The 18930-nt window shown below is 43.7% G+C and overlaps 1 protein-coding gene across 2 annotated transcripts; it reads right to left on the reverse strand.

Annotated features, from left to right (window-relative positions):
* Positions 1-6593: 6593 nt before the first annotated feature.
* Positions 6594-15147, reverse strand: SSR2 (signal sequence receptor subunit 2). Of its 2 annotated transcripts, none has more exons than XM_069108504.1 (6): positions 14990-15147; positions 13374-13528; positions 11330-11428; positions 10456-10564; positions 8316-8393; positions 6594-7139 (listed from the first exon to the last, which is right to left on the reverse strand). In XM_069108504.1, exons 2-6 carry the CDS (start codon positions 13526-13528, stop codon positions 7029-7031), a joined length of 552 nt encoding a protein of 183 aa, XP_068964605.1. In that variant the 5' UTR covers positions 14990-15147; the 3' UTR covers positions 6594-7028. The 2 variants fall into 2 exon arrangements, with proteins under 2 accessions (XP_068964605.1, XP_068964606.1); XM_069108505.1 differs by lacking the exon at positions 14990-15147 and adding an exon at positions 14791-14946.
* Between the last annotated feature and the right edge of the window lie 3783 nt (positions 15148-18930).

Here is an 18930-nt window from a genome sequence, read left to right on the forward strand (position 1 = left end):
GAAAAGAATGCAGAGCAGGGAGAGGCATTCACTGAACTGAATCCAGGTTGAGAGGAGGGAAAACCTTGTTGCTAAATTGACCATGGGACTCAAAGAGGTTACTACCTGAAATATAAACTTTTTGGGGAGGTGGTAGAGGAGTTGGGAAGCAGGGAGAAAGTGTCAATCCATGTTGCAGTTGGTGAAAGGGAGCCCTGAGGGGCCTGGCCAAGGCAGAGAGAGCCAGAAATGGGGGTCTGAGCATCTTCAGCTATTACCTGAATTACACAGTCTCCATCTTCATAGAGGAAAGAACAGAAGACAAACAGCCTGAAATTAATGCAAAGCAGGTGGGACCCAGTAGAAGAAACTTTCTGATTGACTAAAGTAGACAGAGACTTAGACCACAGAAGGAACAAGAAAATAATAGGTTATATTTATGATTCTTTCCTAGGGTTTTACATACATTATCTCTGTGAGGTAGGTGCTATTATTATCCCCATTTTAAAGATGAGGAAATCAAGACTCAGAGAAATGACTTAATTAGGATCGCACAGCTGGTAAGTGCCTGAGGCTGGATTTGGACCTGGAACTTTTTTTTTTTTTATTAAGCAATCAGGGTTAAGTAACTTGCTCAAGGTTACACAGCCAGTTATTTCTGGGTGTGGTGCTGTGTGTCGAAGCCCAGGATTCGATCTCCAGGTCGTCCCAACACTGGAGCCGGTGCTCTCACTCGCTGAGCCACCTGGCCGCCCCTAAAGACCTGGAACTTCCTGATAGCACTATAGCACTTCCTGTCCAACACACTAACTACTACACTAGGCTGCCCTAGGCACCCTGAACAGAAGACATAATGCTTATCCACAGGAACCCACCACCAATCTGTCAGTCTGGCTTGGAGAAGGTGTCACTGGGTCCAGAGGCAGACACTACCACTGGCCTAGTGTATAGGGAGAGACTTGGGCAGTTGATGAAATTATAAACCTAAGGGAGAGTATGTAGGACCAAAGCATGACCAACTTCCAATGCCAAATTATATAGGTGGAATGAAGTACCATCCCATAACAAACTAGGAGACAAACCCCTAAAGAAACCAAGCACATCCTAAAAGAAATCAGGTAGAGACAGCCCCTCCACTCCCCAAATCTGAACCTTTTTTTCCCTGCTTATTCCATCAGTTTCCCTGAAAAGCTGCGTGGGAGAGCTGTGTTCCAGAAGAGTGAGAGAGAAAGACAGAGAGAGACAGAGACAGAGAGTGTGAGAGTGTTCGTGTGTGTGTATGTGTGTGTGAGAGACAGAGAGAAAGAGAGAGAGAGAGAAAGAAAGAGAGAGAGAGAGAGAGAGAGAAAAGAAGAAGAAGAAGAAGAAGAAGAAGAAGGGTGAGAAAGGAGAGAGGGAAACACAGGAGAGTAGAAAAATGATTTTGTCAAACTAATAACCAAGAATTGTCCAACTGGGGGCAACTTTGATCTTTTCTCAGGCCTAGGAGGCTCCTAGGAGCTGAACTTTAGGTTCTTAAATCTCTTCAAAGGAACTTAAAAAAAAACAACTCCCTCCTCTCGCCAGAATCCCCTCCCCCTTCTAGAAGAAGGAGGGGCTGGATGCTATGGTTTAGTGGCTTCTCTACAGACCTAATAGCACTGGGGAGTCAGAGCCACAGAAAGTCCTTTGATGGTTCAAAATTTAACTATTCCTCCTCTTCTTTTTGGGTAAACCATTAATCCAAGTCCTAGTGTGAGGGCTAAAACATGCATACTTAGACTCTCTCCCAAGACATTTAGTAAGAGAGGTCCCAGGAGATCCTGTATTATCTCCCCCACCTATAGCACCTGGTTACCCTCCTAGCCTAGGGCTGATCCCAGGAATCCAGGGCTCCAGTATTTCCTCATCACTCTGGCAATTTTGCATCCTGAGATTATTAGAACACTGGGCTTTGTGTGTTCAGGTCAGAACCCCCATCTCTAAGGACCTGAGAAGAATTTCTGACAAATCTTAGCTCTCTACTCAGGGTATCCTGGCACCTAATTAAGCACTTAACCCAAACCTCTCTAACACTGAAAACAAATGTAGACCCAGTTCTGAGGTAGGAGAAGGAAATCGATGTGACTAGGATCCCTAAATACAGAAACCCAGACACCTCCTGACCCACAAAGCCAAAAACTCTGGAAGGCAGCAAGGCTGGGGATATAGTAAGCACCCCTGGATATGCCCATGCCAGTTTCCAGGCTTGCTTCCTGCCAGCCACACCCTCATATACTCTAGGGCCAGAATGAAGAGTCAGTCTACCAGCTCTCCAGCAATGATCCCCAGAAATTCAGTTCTATTAGGAAGTGACTACAACATCCCTAGACTCCTAAGACTAACCACACACATTCTCTTGCTGTAACAGATCAGAAACCAAGGCATCTCAGCTTCTTCCCCTCCACTGTAAGCAGCAGTTTGACATGGTAAAAATGGTGCTGGGCTTGGCTTCAGGAAAACCTGCTATGTTCAAATCCCATCTCTACCAATTGCTAGCTGAGTGACTGGGGTAAATTACTTAATCTAAGCCTGTTTCCTCAGATATAAAATGAGGAATAGTAATTATAGTACCTACCTCACCAGGATGTTGTGAGGCCCAAATGAGACAATGTAAACTTTTAAGCACTGTTGATATCAGTTTTCTTGTGATCATTAACCATGACTATTCCCAGCACTCCAGAGCAACCTTTACCTTGAGAGAGCAATTCCCCTATAAGGAGCTAAGAGACAAGTATGGAGGTGTTCATAGACTAGCATATTACGTTGGGGGTAGAGGGGAAAACGCCTAGTCCTCCTTCATCTAAGGCTGGTTTCTTGTCATTGATTCCATGTACAGTGGTAAGTAGGTAGGGCAACCTGAGGTTTAGTAGGACACACATGAAGGAAGAGACTTTGGCCAGGGAATGGCTACCCTAGAATAGAATTTCCACCACTCCCACCAAAAAATGTCTGAAAAATACCTAGAAACAGGGCTCGGGTCCCCACGTCATAGGGGCATAATGACAAGGGAGCTGAAAAGCCAGGGTCGCTGTGGCCTTCCTCACTTATATCCTGGGAGGAGAGACAGACAGTATTTTCGTGGGGGGAGGGGAAAGTGGCTTGATGGCTGATTGAGAAGCTCCAACAAGAAAACATACATCACATACTCCCATGGACATGATTGAACATTAGAGTTGGGTGAAAACCAACAAGGAGACAAAAAGGTTCAGTGATTTACCCAGGGGGCTAAAGAGACTTCCTAAAGGCCACCACTTCTCTGGTTTACCCCTGTTTTTGGACCAGGAGCCTAGCTTGGAGGAAAGGGAGGAACAAACTCACCTTGTTGGGGAACCTACTCCAGGCCCCTGCTGATGAGCTCCTTCAGGAAGGAATTCTCTCTCCAGGTGGCCGCAGTAGGTTTCTGTCCAATTCGGTACCTCAACTGGGGATCTTTCTCTCGAGCATAGTAAGAGGGTCTCTCATGGTCCAAAAAATTGTCCAGAATAAGGGCAGAGAGGTGGGAGACTTGCTTGAGTCCAAACTGAGTGCTCAACTCCTCCTGCCCTTACAAACACCAGACAGTACTGTGCCTGACTCCTTTAACCCCTTGGATTCCACCACTACACTAAGAACTCTGGAGTTCACTGTCCTGGGCACTCCCTGGGCAAAGGGCAGCCCAAGGAGCCTGCCTGGGGCAGGCTATACATAAAGGCAAGAAAAGTTTACCTGGGGTGGTGAGTGGATAAGAGATTGCCCATGGGACTCACTCTCCTGGGGAAAGAGGTGGAGCTTGTAAAGGGGAGGCTGAAGATGGGTGGGAGTAGAAGTGGTGACCTCAGGGAAGGGAGACACATCTATATCTCACTGCTCAACTACAGGCAAGACTTCAATATAGTAGAGATGCATACCTCTGGCCCTACCTCATTTGGTTTAGAAGCCCCTGTCCCTTTAAGAGAGAGATTATGACTGGTGGAGGGGAAAGATTGTGCTTTCATCACTTAAAAAAAATACAGGGAGGAGCAGTAACTGGGGCTGCTGCATCTGGGCAGGGCCCTAGTTCCAGCCAACAGGAATTAGGATTGACCTACTGTATGGTCACTTAGCTTGTTGTGGATACCATTGGGAGGATGTTTGACTAGCTCCCCTCCCTGATAACAGCCTTTCCAAGGGGCTGACTCACCCCCCATCCCCACCCCAGGCACATTTTGGACAAGTTTTGGGGGAAGGGAAGTCGATGCCTGACATGGAGTCCTCTTGCTTCTCTACAGGCCTAATAGCAGTAGTGGCTGATTCTCAGGCTACAACCACAAAGGAAAGCTCCTGCTACATCTTACTGACCTGGACCTATGTATGAGAAGGAAAGGGCAGGTGGACAGAATTGCAGTGTTCAGGGTGGAGACCTTAAACGCCAGCTAGTCCATCATTCTCATTTGGTAGACGAGGAAACTCCAGCACAGGGAAGCTAAATGCCTTGTCTGAGATCACAGTTGGGGGAGTTAGGACTAAACTCCAATCTTCCAGGTCTGGTATTTTTTATACTCTACTGGTTGGTGTCCATCACCACTTTAAGTTCACCTCCCCAGCACTACCAGTTCCTTGTAAAGTTTTGTCCATACTTTCCTTTTACCCCCAATTAGGCATGGCTCCAAAACCCAGTAAACAAAGAGGGTGGAGGTCCTTGGACCTCTCTCCTCCTGATACCAGCATTGGTATGTGGGTGAGGAGATGCCAACTGAAAGGATGGATGATGTATTAGTGAGGATGGGGCCCCAGGCTGACTTGCAGGGGACAAAAGGGGTTGGGGAAATGCTAGAGATGGGCTGCTTGCTGCATTGCCTTTTTAAGGAGGGGCTCTTTAGCTATGGCCCCCATCTTCTACAAAGGTTAACAACCTTCCCTCCTCTCCAAGCTCCCAAAAAATCAGGATTCAAATTTCACCAGGATGACTCTGGGTGTGAATAAGAGTTGCTTCCTGCCTCCCTCCACCTCAAACAATCTCAAGTAGTTTTGAGCACTCAGACCAAAAGCCAAGAATTATAGCTAAGTTGTTCTGTCTATAGATTTTAGAGACTCTTAGGTGTTCCACCTCACCACTCAAGGGAGTTTTAAATTCCACTCTGGCTCTGAGGAAGCCGACTTTTCCAAGAGATGAAGTCTTACTATGACACTGAATGCCGACGACTTTGCCCCCTCTGAATGCCACCCTGGTCATATGCCTTCAATTCACTTATCATTTTTTTTTGTCCAGGAAGAGTTAAGTTACAAAAGTACTTTGAGCTTTTCAAGGAAAGGTACTTATGAAAGCCTCCCTTGGTTTTTAGGCAAGAAAGTACATCTAATTCAGACTAATTCAACATTAGAAATGTTTCATTGCACCAAGAAACCTGTTCTAATGTCTAACCAGAATTCTTCCTTCTGTAAGGATGCCTCTCACGCCCTCTGTGAAGATGGCAAACAGCAGATTGCTCCTTCCCCTTTCAGACCTAGAGATCATGACATTTCCTTCCTCATTGCTTATTGAGACCCCAGATTTGCTCTTCTTCTCTCCCTCTCCATTGGACTAAACTCACTTTTTGTCATTCTCCTCTAACCCTCTCCCCACCCTCTCCTCCTTCCTTCTGGGAAGCCCCAGCACCATTTGAAGTCCTTCTTTGCTGGTTAATTGAAGAACCAAGATAACAACTGCCAAAACCAAATCCATGCTCCACACCCCCTCTGACCTGGCCATTCCTAGGGTGTCCAAGCTGCAACCCCCTGAAGAGTGAGGTGAGCTGGTGGAGAGCTATTCCATTCCTGGCCTCCCGTTGCCTCCATGTCCTTTTCATCCTTCTTGGGTCTCAGAGTTGAGAGACTCTCTGGTTGCTGGGTGAGTGAAAGGTTAAACCGGTTGAGCAGGGGAGAGGTGGAGCAGAATCTAAACTGGGAAACTCAGTGGCGGGAACAATGCGGGTTTTTGTTGGGTTTCCCTCCCGCCTGGGAGGTTGTTCTCGGACCACGGCATTCCTGGGTTGGACAGAATCAAGCTGGGGTGGCTTCTCCCCACTTTGCTGCTACAGCAAAAACCAGCTTCTCTGTCACTCTTTTACCCTAGGCTGAAGTTAACAACATGCTAAACCAGGGGCTTTAGCACTTTTCCCTGGCCCTGGCTCAGAGAAGTAAGGCATTACAAATAAATCACAACTCAGGGAAGATCAAGCTTTGGACAAGGGGATCTAGAAACAGCTGGGAAAATGGGAAAAAAAGCTACCATCCCCTTTTAAATTTTCACTGAGCAGGCAATCAGTTAAAATCAAATCACATCTGAGAGAACAAAGCTCGGCATCTGGGTTAATGAAGCTGGCTGATATCTGGACCATCACAGCCCTTACTCACTTCTCTGGCTAAGAGGAGGGACACTAATGGCAAAGAAAGAAAAACAGGAGCAAGTGACATGAGAGAACGACAGGGAAGTAAAAGCTGATGGAGGGTTCTGGGGAGGAAAAATCTCCTTGGGATGAGGATCCACAGCTCCAGGCACCAGGCAGCTCAGCTTGGCCAGCAGCATGGTTCTTAGGGCCTGGGGCTACAATGGCAGCTGAGACACCAAGCTGGGGGAAGGAAGGGAAGACACACAATTGAGGTGGAGTTTATTTTTATTAGAAAACTCATTTCAGTAAGCGCTTGCCTGCCCCCAAGCCTGGGGGCCTCTAAGAGACTTGTGGTTCTGATTTCCTCTTTCCAGAGGTGGTCAGGCAGCCCCTGGAGTTTCCCCTTCTGTACCCCTGAGAAAGTCCTCATTGCCAGCTTTGCACTGAGCAGCCCCAAAGCGAGGTGAAGGCCACTTGGGCTCAAGGTCAATGCTGGGGTGTTTCTGTTAATATAAAAACCCAACGGATGGCTTCAAAACTGCACCAAGGAGGCTCTCTTGGGCCCCTAGGCCTGTTCCTTTGCTCTGTGTGAGAGCACGGCCATGGAGAAGGTGGTGAAGGACTAAGGGAAGAGATTGCATTTTGAGACATCCTTTAGAGTCTGGAAAGCACCTGGATTTCTTGCAAGGGGAGGGTGCACATTCAGTTCTTCTTGGTCTTAGGGGTGTCATACTTTCTCTTGCTTGAGTACCACAGGAGCAGGGGAATCCCAATGGAAGGAAGGGTCATCACACCGAATGCTGCCCAGTCCAGCTGTAGAAGAAAACAGAAGTCTCAGAGCCTGAATTAAGAGAAGATGAACCTAATAGGAATAGAGCAGACTAATCCAACTATTAAACCAGTCCTGGGCAGAAAGCTTCTCAGACTATTCCAGCTAGGGTCTCAGGTTGGAGGACATCTGTCCTCTATATCTGTTGGACTACATCTAATACAACCTTGGTTAGTGGAGAAATTGTGGATCTTCTAAGAAACCTCTGAAGAAGTGATGCCACCACTATCTCCTGATTCCTTAGTCACTCATCTAATAGGTGATTTTCTGATTTCTAACTTCCACCTCTCCTCAATAGAAACCTTTCCTATAGTCAATCATCAAGCACTTATTAAATGCCTACTATATGTTAGGCAACATGCTATGTGCTAAGGATATAAAGAAACATAAAAAACAATTTTTGCCATAAAGGAGCTTGCATGATTGCCCCCAGTGCTCCTCTCTCTAGTCTCCACATCAGCTTTCTTCCTTCTATAGCTTTTGAACACAGCTACCACTCTCTCTCTAAATTTTTTAATCTTTCTGTCTCAATGCTTCTAGAATCTATGATTTACCAAGTGTGGGTACCAATCGTGCAGGCTGCAAACCCTACACACCTTAGTACCCTTCATGCATTATTATGGCCAAAAACATATCACCCTCTGGACAGTGTTTTGATAACAAAGTCTTGGATGAACTGGTCCTTGAGACCCAGTCCACTTAAGCCTCACTGCAAAACTTTACTAGCCTGATGGAAACTATACTGCACTGGCAGAGGCTTGGAGAACTCAGGGTCACTACCATGCCACAATGAGGCCTTGAAAACAAACTCTAAGGAACGAGATATCATTCTCCATCTTCCATATGGCATTAAATCTCAAATGAGATCCAGGATTCTAAAACCACAGACTGTTCAATGAAGAAGAAAAGGCCAGCTTCTTGGTTCTTGGGGTTAAATTCCAATTTTTGAAATTTCCAAGCACAATAAAGCCTGTAACAGCCTTGGTGGTTATATTACATCAGAGACCAATCATGGGTAGATACAATAAGAATCAATCCAAGAGAGGAATTCTAATAATGAGTTTTGGGAACTACAGTATTGGGGAACCCAAAGCCAAGGTTGAATTTCTTCTCATGCCAGAGTAAAGACAAAGTGTGGAAACGGTCATTGTGAAACTTACAAAATGGGGAGAGAATCTCCTATCAAATTCTCGCTGTGCCAGAATTCCTCCCTGCCCAGGGGCACTGGTGAAGCCAACCTGAAAACATGAACATCAAGACATCATAGCATACCTCTGAACTCACTTTTTCTAAAAAGGACGTTCCCAACCAACCTAGTTTTCTGGCACTGGGTACTCATCTTCCATAGGTATTGACTCTATCAAAGGGATGTTACTGGCAGGGGTCCAGGGAGACAAACATATGGTGAAGAACTTGATTTAGGCCTGGAAAGGAGTTGGGAGGAAGAATAATGAACTGGAAGTCTGTTTTAGGGCTCCAGTTCCAGCTCTGCTACTGCCCTTTAAGCTCAGCATCTAAAAATACTACTTTTAAAGGAAAACACGGTTGAAAAATGGTTGGGCAGATCTTATTAGGGCCCTATCGATCCACTGAGAGATCGTAAAAAGGATCATCACCAGTGACCTGAAGCTGTGTGATCTTGGGCAAGTCACTTGATCTCTGTTGGCCTTAATTTCCTCTTCTGACAAGTGAGGATAATAATCTCCGAACTACTTGCCCTGTTTCACAGGACTTTTATATAGTTCAAATGAGAAAATGAACGTGAACTCACTTTAAAAATATAAATCAATGTACAAATGTAAGCTGCTAAAGAAAAGGCAAGACCTAATTCACATTCCATTCTCCTTGAGAAAAGGCAAAGTTTGGAGCACACTGCAAACAAATTTGCTAAAGGGGCAGCACTTGAGACTTTATTTTGGCTCTGAAGACAACTGTTAAGAGTCTAGTCAACTAACTCACTATCTGGAAGAACTGAAATATAAAATATATTTGGAAACTGTACTACAAACAGTATTCCTGGGTTTTATCTAATTTTCTGGGTGGCTCTAGGCAAATCCTTGCCCCACTCTGCACTCACCAAGTTGGCCAAGATCCTACTTTTCTTTTTTTGCCTTTTGGAGGGCAACTGGGGTTAAGTGACTTGCCCAAGGTCACACGGCTAGTTTTTGTGTGTGTTAAGTGTCTGAGGCCGGATTTGAACTCAGGTCCTTCTGACTCCAGGGCCAGTGCTCTATTCACTGTGCCACCTAGCTGCCCCTAAGATCCCATTTTTCAATTACGTCAGTTTGCTTTGAACATCAATCAATAATTATTAAGTATATACTATGTGCCCTTTAATATGAGAGATACAGGGGGCGGCCAGGTAGCTCAGTGAGTAAGAACACGGCTCCAGTGTCGGGATGACATGTGGGTTGAATCCAGGCTCAGACACTTAGCACCCACCCAGAAACACCTGGCCGTGTAATCTTGAGCAAGTTACTTAACCCCAATTGCTTAGGGTCGGCCAGGTTGCTCAGCAAGTAAGAGTACCAGCTCCAGTATCAGGATGATCTGGGGATCAAATCCGGGCTCAAATACTTAGCACCACACCCAGAAATAACTGGCCATGTAACCTTGAGCAAGTTACTTAACCCCAATTGTTAAAAAAAAAATATGAGATATAAGAGAAATACAAAAACTATACACTTTCTGCTGTCAAAGGAATTTAGATGAAGGACATAAGGCTGGAGCGCTAAGGTCAGAATTGGACTATGAAGGCCTTTGGAATGACAGGCAAATTTTAATTTGATATAACAAGCAACAGGGAGTCATACATTCTTAAGCAGGGAACAATCATGATAAAATTGGGCATTAAGCCAATTTATCAGTGAATGGAAATAACTGGAAGGGAAGGAAAAACTGAAAAAGCAGGGGATTATTCACTAAGATGCTATTTCACTAATCCAGGTACCAGGTGATAAGGGCCTGAACTAAGGTGGCAGAAGTAGGAATCAAGAGGAAGAACAGTATATCCTCCTTCTATGACTTTAGAATGTTCTCTTCTGAGCCTTCAGAATCTAAAACATTCTTTGAATCAAGGCCTCCAAACCCCTTTCACATCACTTCTACTTTCCCTCAAAATTTATATACTCTCAGCAATATGAAGTCAGAAGCATAAATAAATGTTACTTTTAAGGGACAGCTTATAAAATTTGGATGGGTCAATGAAATTTTGGAGATCAGAGCCACATTGGTTCATCTTATTATGCACTTGCCCACTTCCCACTCCCCCCCCCCCAAAAAAAAGTCAAAACAACTTACCACCACTGGCCCTTCTTCCTGGGCAAGATATGTGATGGTTGCAGAGGTAAAGTTAAAATAGCCAGCCTTGAGGGGCCGAAGGACCACAGTGTGGGACACATTGCTGGCACTGGCCCAAAAGTCAAGGAGACAAATGGAATGGATTCTATAGCCCAGACTTCAATAACTCTAGTTCACCCTCCTGCTTAATTCATTGCTTATCACAAAATGTACCTGTAAGATTTCACACCTCTAACAACTAATGAATGAAAAAATAAGTATTGTTCTCTGTTCAATGAAGAGGTCTGGTTCCTATAGTCAAAGCCTAAAGGATTCATGTATACCCAGCCTAAGTTTGGAAGTAAACTTATAGAACAGGAACTATTTTAGGGGTGATATGTTGTAAGGGAGAGGTATTCACTTATAATGTTATGACTTCTTCTGTGTATTCCCTTTTATATTTTGGAGAGGGGGACAGAGAAGACATCCAATTAAAATCCAATTAATGAAGCATCAGTCAGAATCAGATTAATAGATCTCAAAAGGTAACTGATTTTCCCCACTCATTTTCAAGTGGATAGTATCTAAAACAATCGCAGACACCCCTATCTTAGGCATAAAAAGCATTAGAAGAGTTTGTACGTAATTTGTATTAAGATCTTACATCCCAGACACAGAATCCTTCCTAATATTTAACCTAAATTACCCTCACTGCAATTTCAATTCATCCCTTATCCTGTCCTATCCTTATTTAGTAAGGCAAGGAGAATAGCTGTTAACTACTATAAAATGATGTAAGATTGCATTACTCCCATTATTGCCATCTTTCTCCTTTCCCCTTATTCCGTGCACCAATCTTTATTTGAGTAAAATAAAATAAACACCAACAGGATATGGAGCAATTCGGTCCCATTTGACATTTAGCATTCCTGAAACAATACCAAAGTCTTCTGGGGGAAAAGAGTCATCAGATAATTCCACATCCAGGGCTGCACTAAAAAAGAGAAGACATTACAGAAAGGATTAAGGAACAACAAAGTTAAGGCAACTGAAAAAACTTCAATGCTGCTCCCCTTGAATTAAAAATCTTCTGTAGGGTAGATACAACAATGTGGCTCAGGAACCAATACCATGCTAAAACTCCTAGAACAGAACAGAGATGCTTAACGTGTGTGTGTGTGTGTGTGTGTGTGTGTGTGTGTGTGTGTGTGTGCGCGCGCGCGCATGCTCTAGAGCTGCATACCTTCTCAGAATCATGTTTTTAAATTCAAGAAATAAAATACACTGGAATGTACAAAGGAAATCAATTACATGTATTGAAAGTTATCAAAATATTTTTAAAAACAAAGTAAAAAATATGTTTCATATGAATGTATGTGTAGAGTCTGTATGAGATTGCCTGCTGTCTTCGGAAGAGAAGGGGGAGGAAGGGGAGAAAATTTAAAACTCAAGAGTTTATGGAAGTGAATGTTGAAAACTAAAAATAAAATAAATTCATTAATAACATCAACAACAACAACAACAAAAAGCAAAGTCAAAGACCCCTGGTTAAGAAACATCTATTCTAGAAGAAAGAAGACCTAGATTTCTTCTGATTTCTATTTTTCCTCTGTAAAGAATATATATGTGAAGGAGAAATATGACATATAAATAACAGAAGAGATCCTACAAAACTCCAGCAAGGAAGAAGACACCTCATTCTTAAAAGTGTATAAATGTGGAATGACCCTTAGAAGTCATTTATATGATTCAAACCTCTTATTTAACAAATGAGGGAAGAGATACAAGTGTAACCATCCAAGATCACACTACTAGTTAACAACAGCAAGAACTAGAGCCTAAGTATTCTAATCAATTAATCAAAAAGTATACAATTGCTTCCATGTGCCAGGAATTGTGCTTAGCATTGAGGGGATGAGGGATGGGTGGGGAGGAGATGATACAAAGAAAGGTAAAAACAGTCCCAATTCTCAATGGGGGAACAATATACAGATTACAAATAGTTACAAAAAGATAATATACAGAATACTTGGGAGGTTGTCTCAGAGGACAGGCATGGAAAGGAGGATTTAAAGTAAATGAGATTTGAAGGAAGCCATTTAAACTAAGAGGTAGAGGTGAGGAGGAAGACTTCCAGACATAGGAGACAGATAGTAAAGCTGGATGATACATAAAGTATAAGAAAACTAGAAAGGTACAAAGAAGCCAGGTTATGAAGAACTTCAGATGCCAAATAGGCAATAGGGAGCAACTGGATCTCATTTTGTGTGTGTATGTGTGTGTGTGTGTTAATACAGGAAGACTTGAAGGAAAATCACTTTGGTAGCTGAGTGGAAGATAGATTGGAGTAGAGAGACACCTGAATTGGGGAGACCAATTAGAAGGTTATTAGAAGGACAGTGGTCCAGGTACAAGATGATAAGGGCTTTAACTTGTGTGGTGCTTGCATGAGTGGGGAGAAGGGGGCATGTAGGAAAGGTGTTGTGAAGCTAGAAACAACAGGATTTAGAAATGAAGTGAATGTGTGGGGAGAGTGAGCAGCTGAGAATTACTGAGGCTGCAAGACTAGATGAATAATTATACCATGTTTCCTCATCCTCTCTTTTCAGAATTCATAAAAATAGAAGATGACCCTTAATTTACTTTCTTTCAGTAGAGGAGGAACTAGTTTTCACTTTGTATTACTAGGGGCTAGTACAATAACTTGCAGATAGTATATGTTTAATAAATGTTCATTAATCTGAAGTGAATTCTATACGTTAGAGTAAGATTTTTAACTCCTAGCTGGGGGAGTCTTAATGTGTTCTCTTACATACGTGGTGTTAGAGTCCTACACCACACCTTTAAGATATCATTTCTCTATACCTTCTCTGAATGTCTACTGTAACCAACTAGAGATCTGAAGATCCAGAAAACTCTTCTGGGATCTAATTTATTACCTTGAGCCGACATTGTAGATGTTGTATTGCAAGGTCAGGTCCTTTCCTTCCACAGCATATCTATTCAGCAGTGACTTAGAAGCCAAAAGCCTGGCCCCTTCTTCACTTTGCGCAGCAGAGAACAGACACAACACCGAAAACACCAACAGCCTCATCTTTGGAGTGAGACAGGACCATTAGCTACTTAGACTGAATTGAGGGATCAAGATCCAATCACCAGACTTCCAGAGCCAGAGTCACCCTCCTCAGCCTGCCTCCAAAAAAGTTCTACAGCCATATCTCTTTGCATTCACCAAAGCATTGTGGCATAGTGGAAAGAGAACTGATTCCAGAGCCAGAGGATGCATTCACATTTTATCTCTGATGTTTACTACCTGTGTGATCTTGGGCAAAATTCTTAACCTCCCTGGGCCACAGACTGCTCATCTGTAAAAGGAAGGTGCTGGCCTAGATGGACTCTGAGGTTCCTTCTATCTCTACATTTATAATCCTAAACCCCAGCACCTTTTACCATATAATTTCTAATGTACCACATCTGGGATACTTAGGGGATTATTCTATCAACTACACTTGATAACAAGTAAAGTCAAGGCTTTCCCCCAACCAACCATTGCTTTTCTAAATTCCTGAAACAGGCTGGAACAAGCTCTGTTCAACTAACTTTTTGACTGAGGGATGGATGAAGGGGAGACAGCCTGCAAGTGGCCAGAATGGAGGGCTCTCTAAGGTAAGTGAATGCCGTTACAATCCAGTTTCTAGAATATCTGACCTTAAGACTTTTAGAACATCTGGGGTGAGTCCCAGTTCTGGCATCTCCTACATTTGTGACTATGGTAAAATCACATAACCTTTTTGAACTAGTTTCCTCATCTGTAAAATGGAGACAGTATGTTAAGGCAGCTCTGACTAACTCAAGGCCCCGTTAGGAAGAAAGCATTTGGCAAACCTCAAACCACTATGTAAATATAAGTTACACTACCTCAGGAGAGAAGCCTCAGCACCTTAATGCCTGTAGCAATCGAAAGTAAGGGAGGCCAAGGATAAGCATGCCACAGGATGGGTAGTTAAGGCCGAGTTGCTCTCTACACTTTTTAGGGGAGGACAGCCACACCCAACAGCTCTGGGACATATTCTGGAAGTTTGAGAATTGCAGTTCCCACGAATGATTGATTATTAAGGTTCCCATCACAAAGTACATCTCTAGCCTCCCTGGTTTCAATACTACAGCCGAGACCTCTCCCTGCCGTACCCCTCCCCGGCCTCCTAGGACCACTTCTCATATTCCCATGACTCTTTCCCCCGGACCCTCCCTGTATCACCTTCACCTCCCCCACAGTTCCCATGCCACCCCGCCCCCGACTCCCAGAGCTCGTCCCAGCCGCTGACTCCTCGCAGTCGCCCTCCTCTTCCCTCTCACCGCGGCTCCCGAGTCCCACTGCCTTCGTGGCTCCAGAAGCAGTCAGGTTGACGTGTCTCCTCCCCCTCCCCCAGCCCCCCGCAGACGGCAGCAGCTGAGCAGGATCGAGGAATGAGAAAGACGGAGACACACCGCCCACCCCACGCCTACCCCTACCCCACTCTATCCCTCCCGTCTCCTCCCGAGGATCAGGTCTCACCGCGTGTAAACTAGACCCACTTCAGCGCCACCAAAACCGGAAGACAGAGTCAGCGCCGGGAAGACCGCAAAACCAACTTCCGCCGGAAGTAGTTGGGTGGAAGGAAGTCCTCCCCTGCGATGTTTTGTGGGGATTGTAGTTCTACTGTCGGCCCCATCTTAGCTGAGGGCTACCCTCACCTTACAGAAAAATTCCTGTTTCGGGTGTGTCCGCCTCTGGGCGTTTTCGTCCCGATACCCTCAGCCGAAGTTCTTGCTTTTTGTTGTGTGTCACCAGTCTTAGAATCTAGGGTAATCTTCCCTTCTCTACCAATCCAAATACTACTCGCCATGGAAAGAACACTGACTTCAGAGCTAGAGACTTGGGTTCAAATTAAGCCAAACAAAGCACTTCCTGGGCTTCCGTTTTGTTTTCCCCCAAACAAAACTAAAATATATGCACGGATTTGTGGATCCTTGAAGACAAATAAAAAACACATCTTCTTTTGCTTCCTTTTCAGAGCCGCCTTAACACATGCAAGACGCCCCCCCCCCCAAAAAAAAAAAAACCCACTTATTTTGATTGGATCCAAGGTGTCGGTCGCGTTTATTTCTTCCATTAACGAGCCATAGAGCTACAGAATTTCAGAACTGAAGGGCCTTCACAACATACATACACACATGCATCCATCCATACTTGCGGAAGAATCCTCACCACATGTGGTTATCCAGTCTTTGCTTGAAGATTTCTAAGGAGGGAAAACATTCTGATTTTTGTATAGCTTTGTTAAATTTGTTCTGTTAACAATCCTGTATTTGCTTCTCTGCTTTCTATCAGTTGCTCCACTTCTGCCCTCTTGAGCCATAAGGAACAAATCACATCTTATATGTGGCAGTGCTTCACTTGAGGCTATCTTTCATGTCTATCCCGAGCGTTCTCTATTCCAGCATACACATTTCTATTTCCTTTAACATCCTAATAAAGCATAGACGTAAAGCCCTTAGCTGCCATTTTGGTGAAGACCTAACAGCTGGTGGGGTCTGACTGCCTCAAGTCAAATCTTTCCCCACTCCAATCCACCCTCAGTTTAGCTATCGAAATGATTTTCATTCACCAGGAAAATCCTTTCACACCACCCCACTACTCAATAAAGTCCAGTGGCTCCCAATTGCTTCCAGGATAAAACAAAATCCTAGCCTCCCAACACTGTTTCAGTCTTCTTATGCTTTACTCCCTATGCCTACTCTTAGATACTCTTAGATATCTGATGCCAAGGACTTTAGCTAGTAAGGGATACAAGATAATATATAACTATATATAACAATAACATAAGTGTTATGTAGGACAATACTATTATTATATATAATAGTAATCGTTCATATTGTATAGCAAGTACTCTAAGGTTCACGAAACCAGTGGTGTGCTGGTAAATGTTTAAAAACCAGCTCTCTGAAAACACACTAACCATTTTTAAGTTTAATATACATTATTAACATTTTCTTCATCTTAAGACAATCAAAAAAATAAAAAATCAAGTCCTGATTTATACCATTTGCCTATTTCCACTGTGTAAATGAAAATTTAACAATCAGAGTATGAGGTGGCTTCCATACACCTCTGCCAAGTGCTTTCCTCTCAGTGACCTTGTGAGCTTAGGCAATGAAATTATTATTCATCCCATTCTATGTGTAAAGAAAACTGAAGCTCTGAAAAATTAAATAACTTGTCTAGGGTAACCAAGCCAGTTTCAGAGATGACATGCAAATCCAGATTTCTTATAGCTTTTTCCATTATGGTGTTATAAATGGCATGAGAGGTAGAAAGTACCATGGCATCCAGAGTAAAAATGAGGCCTCATCTGTGGAAATAAGAGAATATTTCAAGGAAGTATCACATGAACTGTGTTAGATTTTGATAAGCAGAGATGGGGGTGAAGGATGAAGGCAGACACTTGTAGAATTATAGGATTTTTGAGTTGGGGGTGGGACTTTTAGAGGTCATCTCATAGTATCATATATCTATAGCTGGAAGGGTCTTTAGAAGCCATCTGGTTTAGTCCCCTCATTTGGCTGACAAAGAATCTGAAGACTGGAAGGTTAAATGTTTTGTCCAATATGATGCATACAGCAAGCACAACTAGTCTACTACTCTTGAAACATTCCAGGTGGAGAGAACACCTTGAAAAGGGAGGAGTGTACAAGCAGAAGTTTTGAGAAGACTGAGTAGTTTATGTTGGCTGATTTGTTTAAGGCAACAGCTGAAGATAGAGAGTTAGAGGTGAGCTGAGACAAAGTTTCATGTAGGGCTTTGTATGCCAGGCTTAGGAACATGGGCACTATTTGGTAGGCAGTGAAAAGGTTTTTCACAGGAGAGTGATGGTAGTTTAGAGATAGTTATCTTTAGAGATAGTTATCTAGAGGACTGGTGTTGTGGGATGGATTAGAGGGAAATTGGAGGCAGGGAGACCTGTCAGGAGGCTGTTCCAATCTTTCAGACAAGAAGAAATGAGGATGTAAAAAAGGATGCCAGTCATGGGAACTGAATGGAGGAGATAGCTGGGAAACACTGGAAAGGAGAACTGAGAGACAGCCAGCATAGTACAATAGAAAGGGCACTATCTCTGGAGCCAGAAGGTATGGATTCAAATCTTACCTCTACTATTTGAGTGACCCTGGGCAAGTTTGCCTGATCCTCAATTTCCTCATCTGTTAAATGAGAGAAGACTGGAGGTCCCTTCCAGCTCTAAATCTAAGACTACAGGTAGCCATCTGGATAGGTATGGCAAAAGGAAGTTAAAGAGGATTAAAATGTTAAGGTGTAGTTGGCAGCACCCTAATCAGAGAGAGGAGGAACAGCTGTGCTTGGTGTGTGTGTGTGTGTGTGTGTGTGGGGGGGGGATTTAAGTTCATTTTGGACCTGTTAAGTTTGAGGCTCTGGTGGGACATCCAAATGGTGGACATTCAGGACTTCGTGTCTAGAAGGTGGAAAAGGAGAAGGTAGGGAATAGAGAGAAAAATAAATTTGAGGCATCTGTACCTCCACCTCTACATCTATACCTACCAGGTTGGAGCAGGTTATGAACTGCCAGGGATGGATGATATAGGAAGACAAAAGGGACGGTGAAGAAAGAGCCTAGCATAGACATTTTGTGAAAAAGACAGTCAGAAATCAAATTTTAGCAGCACGTCAAGTCAAGGATACTTTCCAAATCATTGCATTGCTTGAGAGCCTAAAAAGAAGGATCCTCCTGGATCCCTTTTTAAATCCACTACTCAAATCTTTGGGGTCTACTGCCTGCTTAGCTTCTTTCAAAGGATTATCCTGAGGAAACTATCTTGAAAACCACAAGGAGCCACATAAATTTGAGTTCTCATGGCTTGGGCTCTGGACTACTTCCTTGTGATTTTCCAGGAAGTTTGCTTGGCCAGGAGAGAGAAGGGAAAGGGTGAAAGCCCCAAAAGACAGGGCTCATTAAGCTTTGGAATCTGCCCCCTCTTGAGAGAAGATTCCTTGAGACCCCACTCTCATTGTCATGACAACTGCTTCTGTGAGGCCATGAAGAACTTTAAGTGTGGGGGATCATAGGGAAAGGAGGGGTACCATGTCTGGGCCTCATTGTTTCCAATAATGATTGTTCTTGAGACTTGAATGAAGAAGACAAATAGTTTGATCTTTCTGTCAAAGCAACCCAAAGTGAGATCAAGATTTGGGAATGGGGCAGTGATTGGTAACATGGGCAAGGAGCTAGAAGCCAGGCCTCTGGTTGAACTGAGAAGGCTTTCCTCAACCATTCTTCTCTATCCTCTCCCTTAAGGGCCCAAGGAGGCATGGGGAGATCTAGATACAAAATCATATCTCTTGGACAACTTTGCTACATCAAGGACTTCCATCTACAACTTTGGCAAAAATCCAGGCTATGTTGGCAGTCAAGACAAGACCACTGTAAGAAACTTTTTCACTCA

This window comes from Petaurus breviceps, unplaced genomic scaffold (assembly GCF_028583685.1).
Source record: "Petaurus breviceps papuanus isolate PSGF00001 unplaced genomic scaffold, PetGlider_PUasm1.0 90388, whole genome shotgun sequence".
NCBI lineage: Eukaryota > Metazoa > Chordata > Mammalia > Diprotodontia > Petauridae > Petaurus > Petaurus breviceps.

Excerpts from the sequence above, each read along its gene's own strand:
- SSR2 (XM_069108504.1), bottom strand. The coding sequence starts at position 13,528 with ATGAGGCTGTTGGTGTTTTCGGTGTTGTGTCTGTTCTCTGCTGCGCAA. Across the intron at positions 8,394-10,455 it reads AGGAAGAAGGGCCAGTGGTG|GTTGGCTTCACCAGTGCCCC; the intron begins GTAAGTTGTTTT and ends TCATGTTTTCAG. Across the intron at positions 7,140-8,315 it reads GGAGATTCTCTCCCCATTTT|CTGGACTGGGCAGCATTCGG; the intron begins GTAAGTTTCACA and ends TTTCTTCTACAG.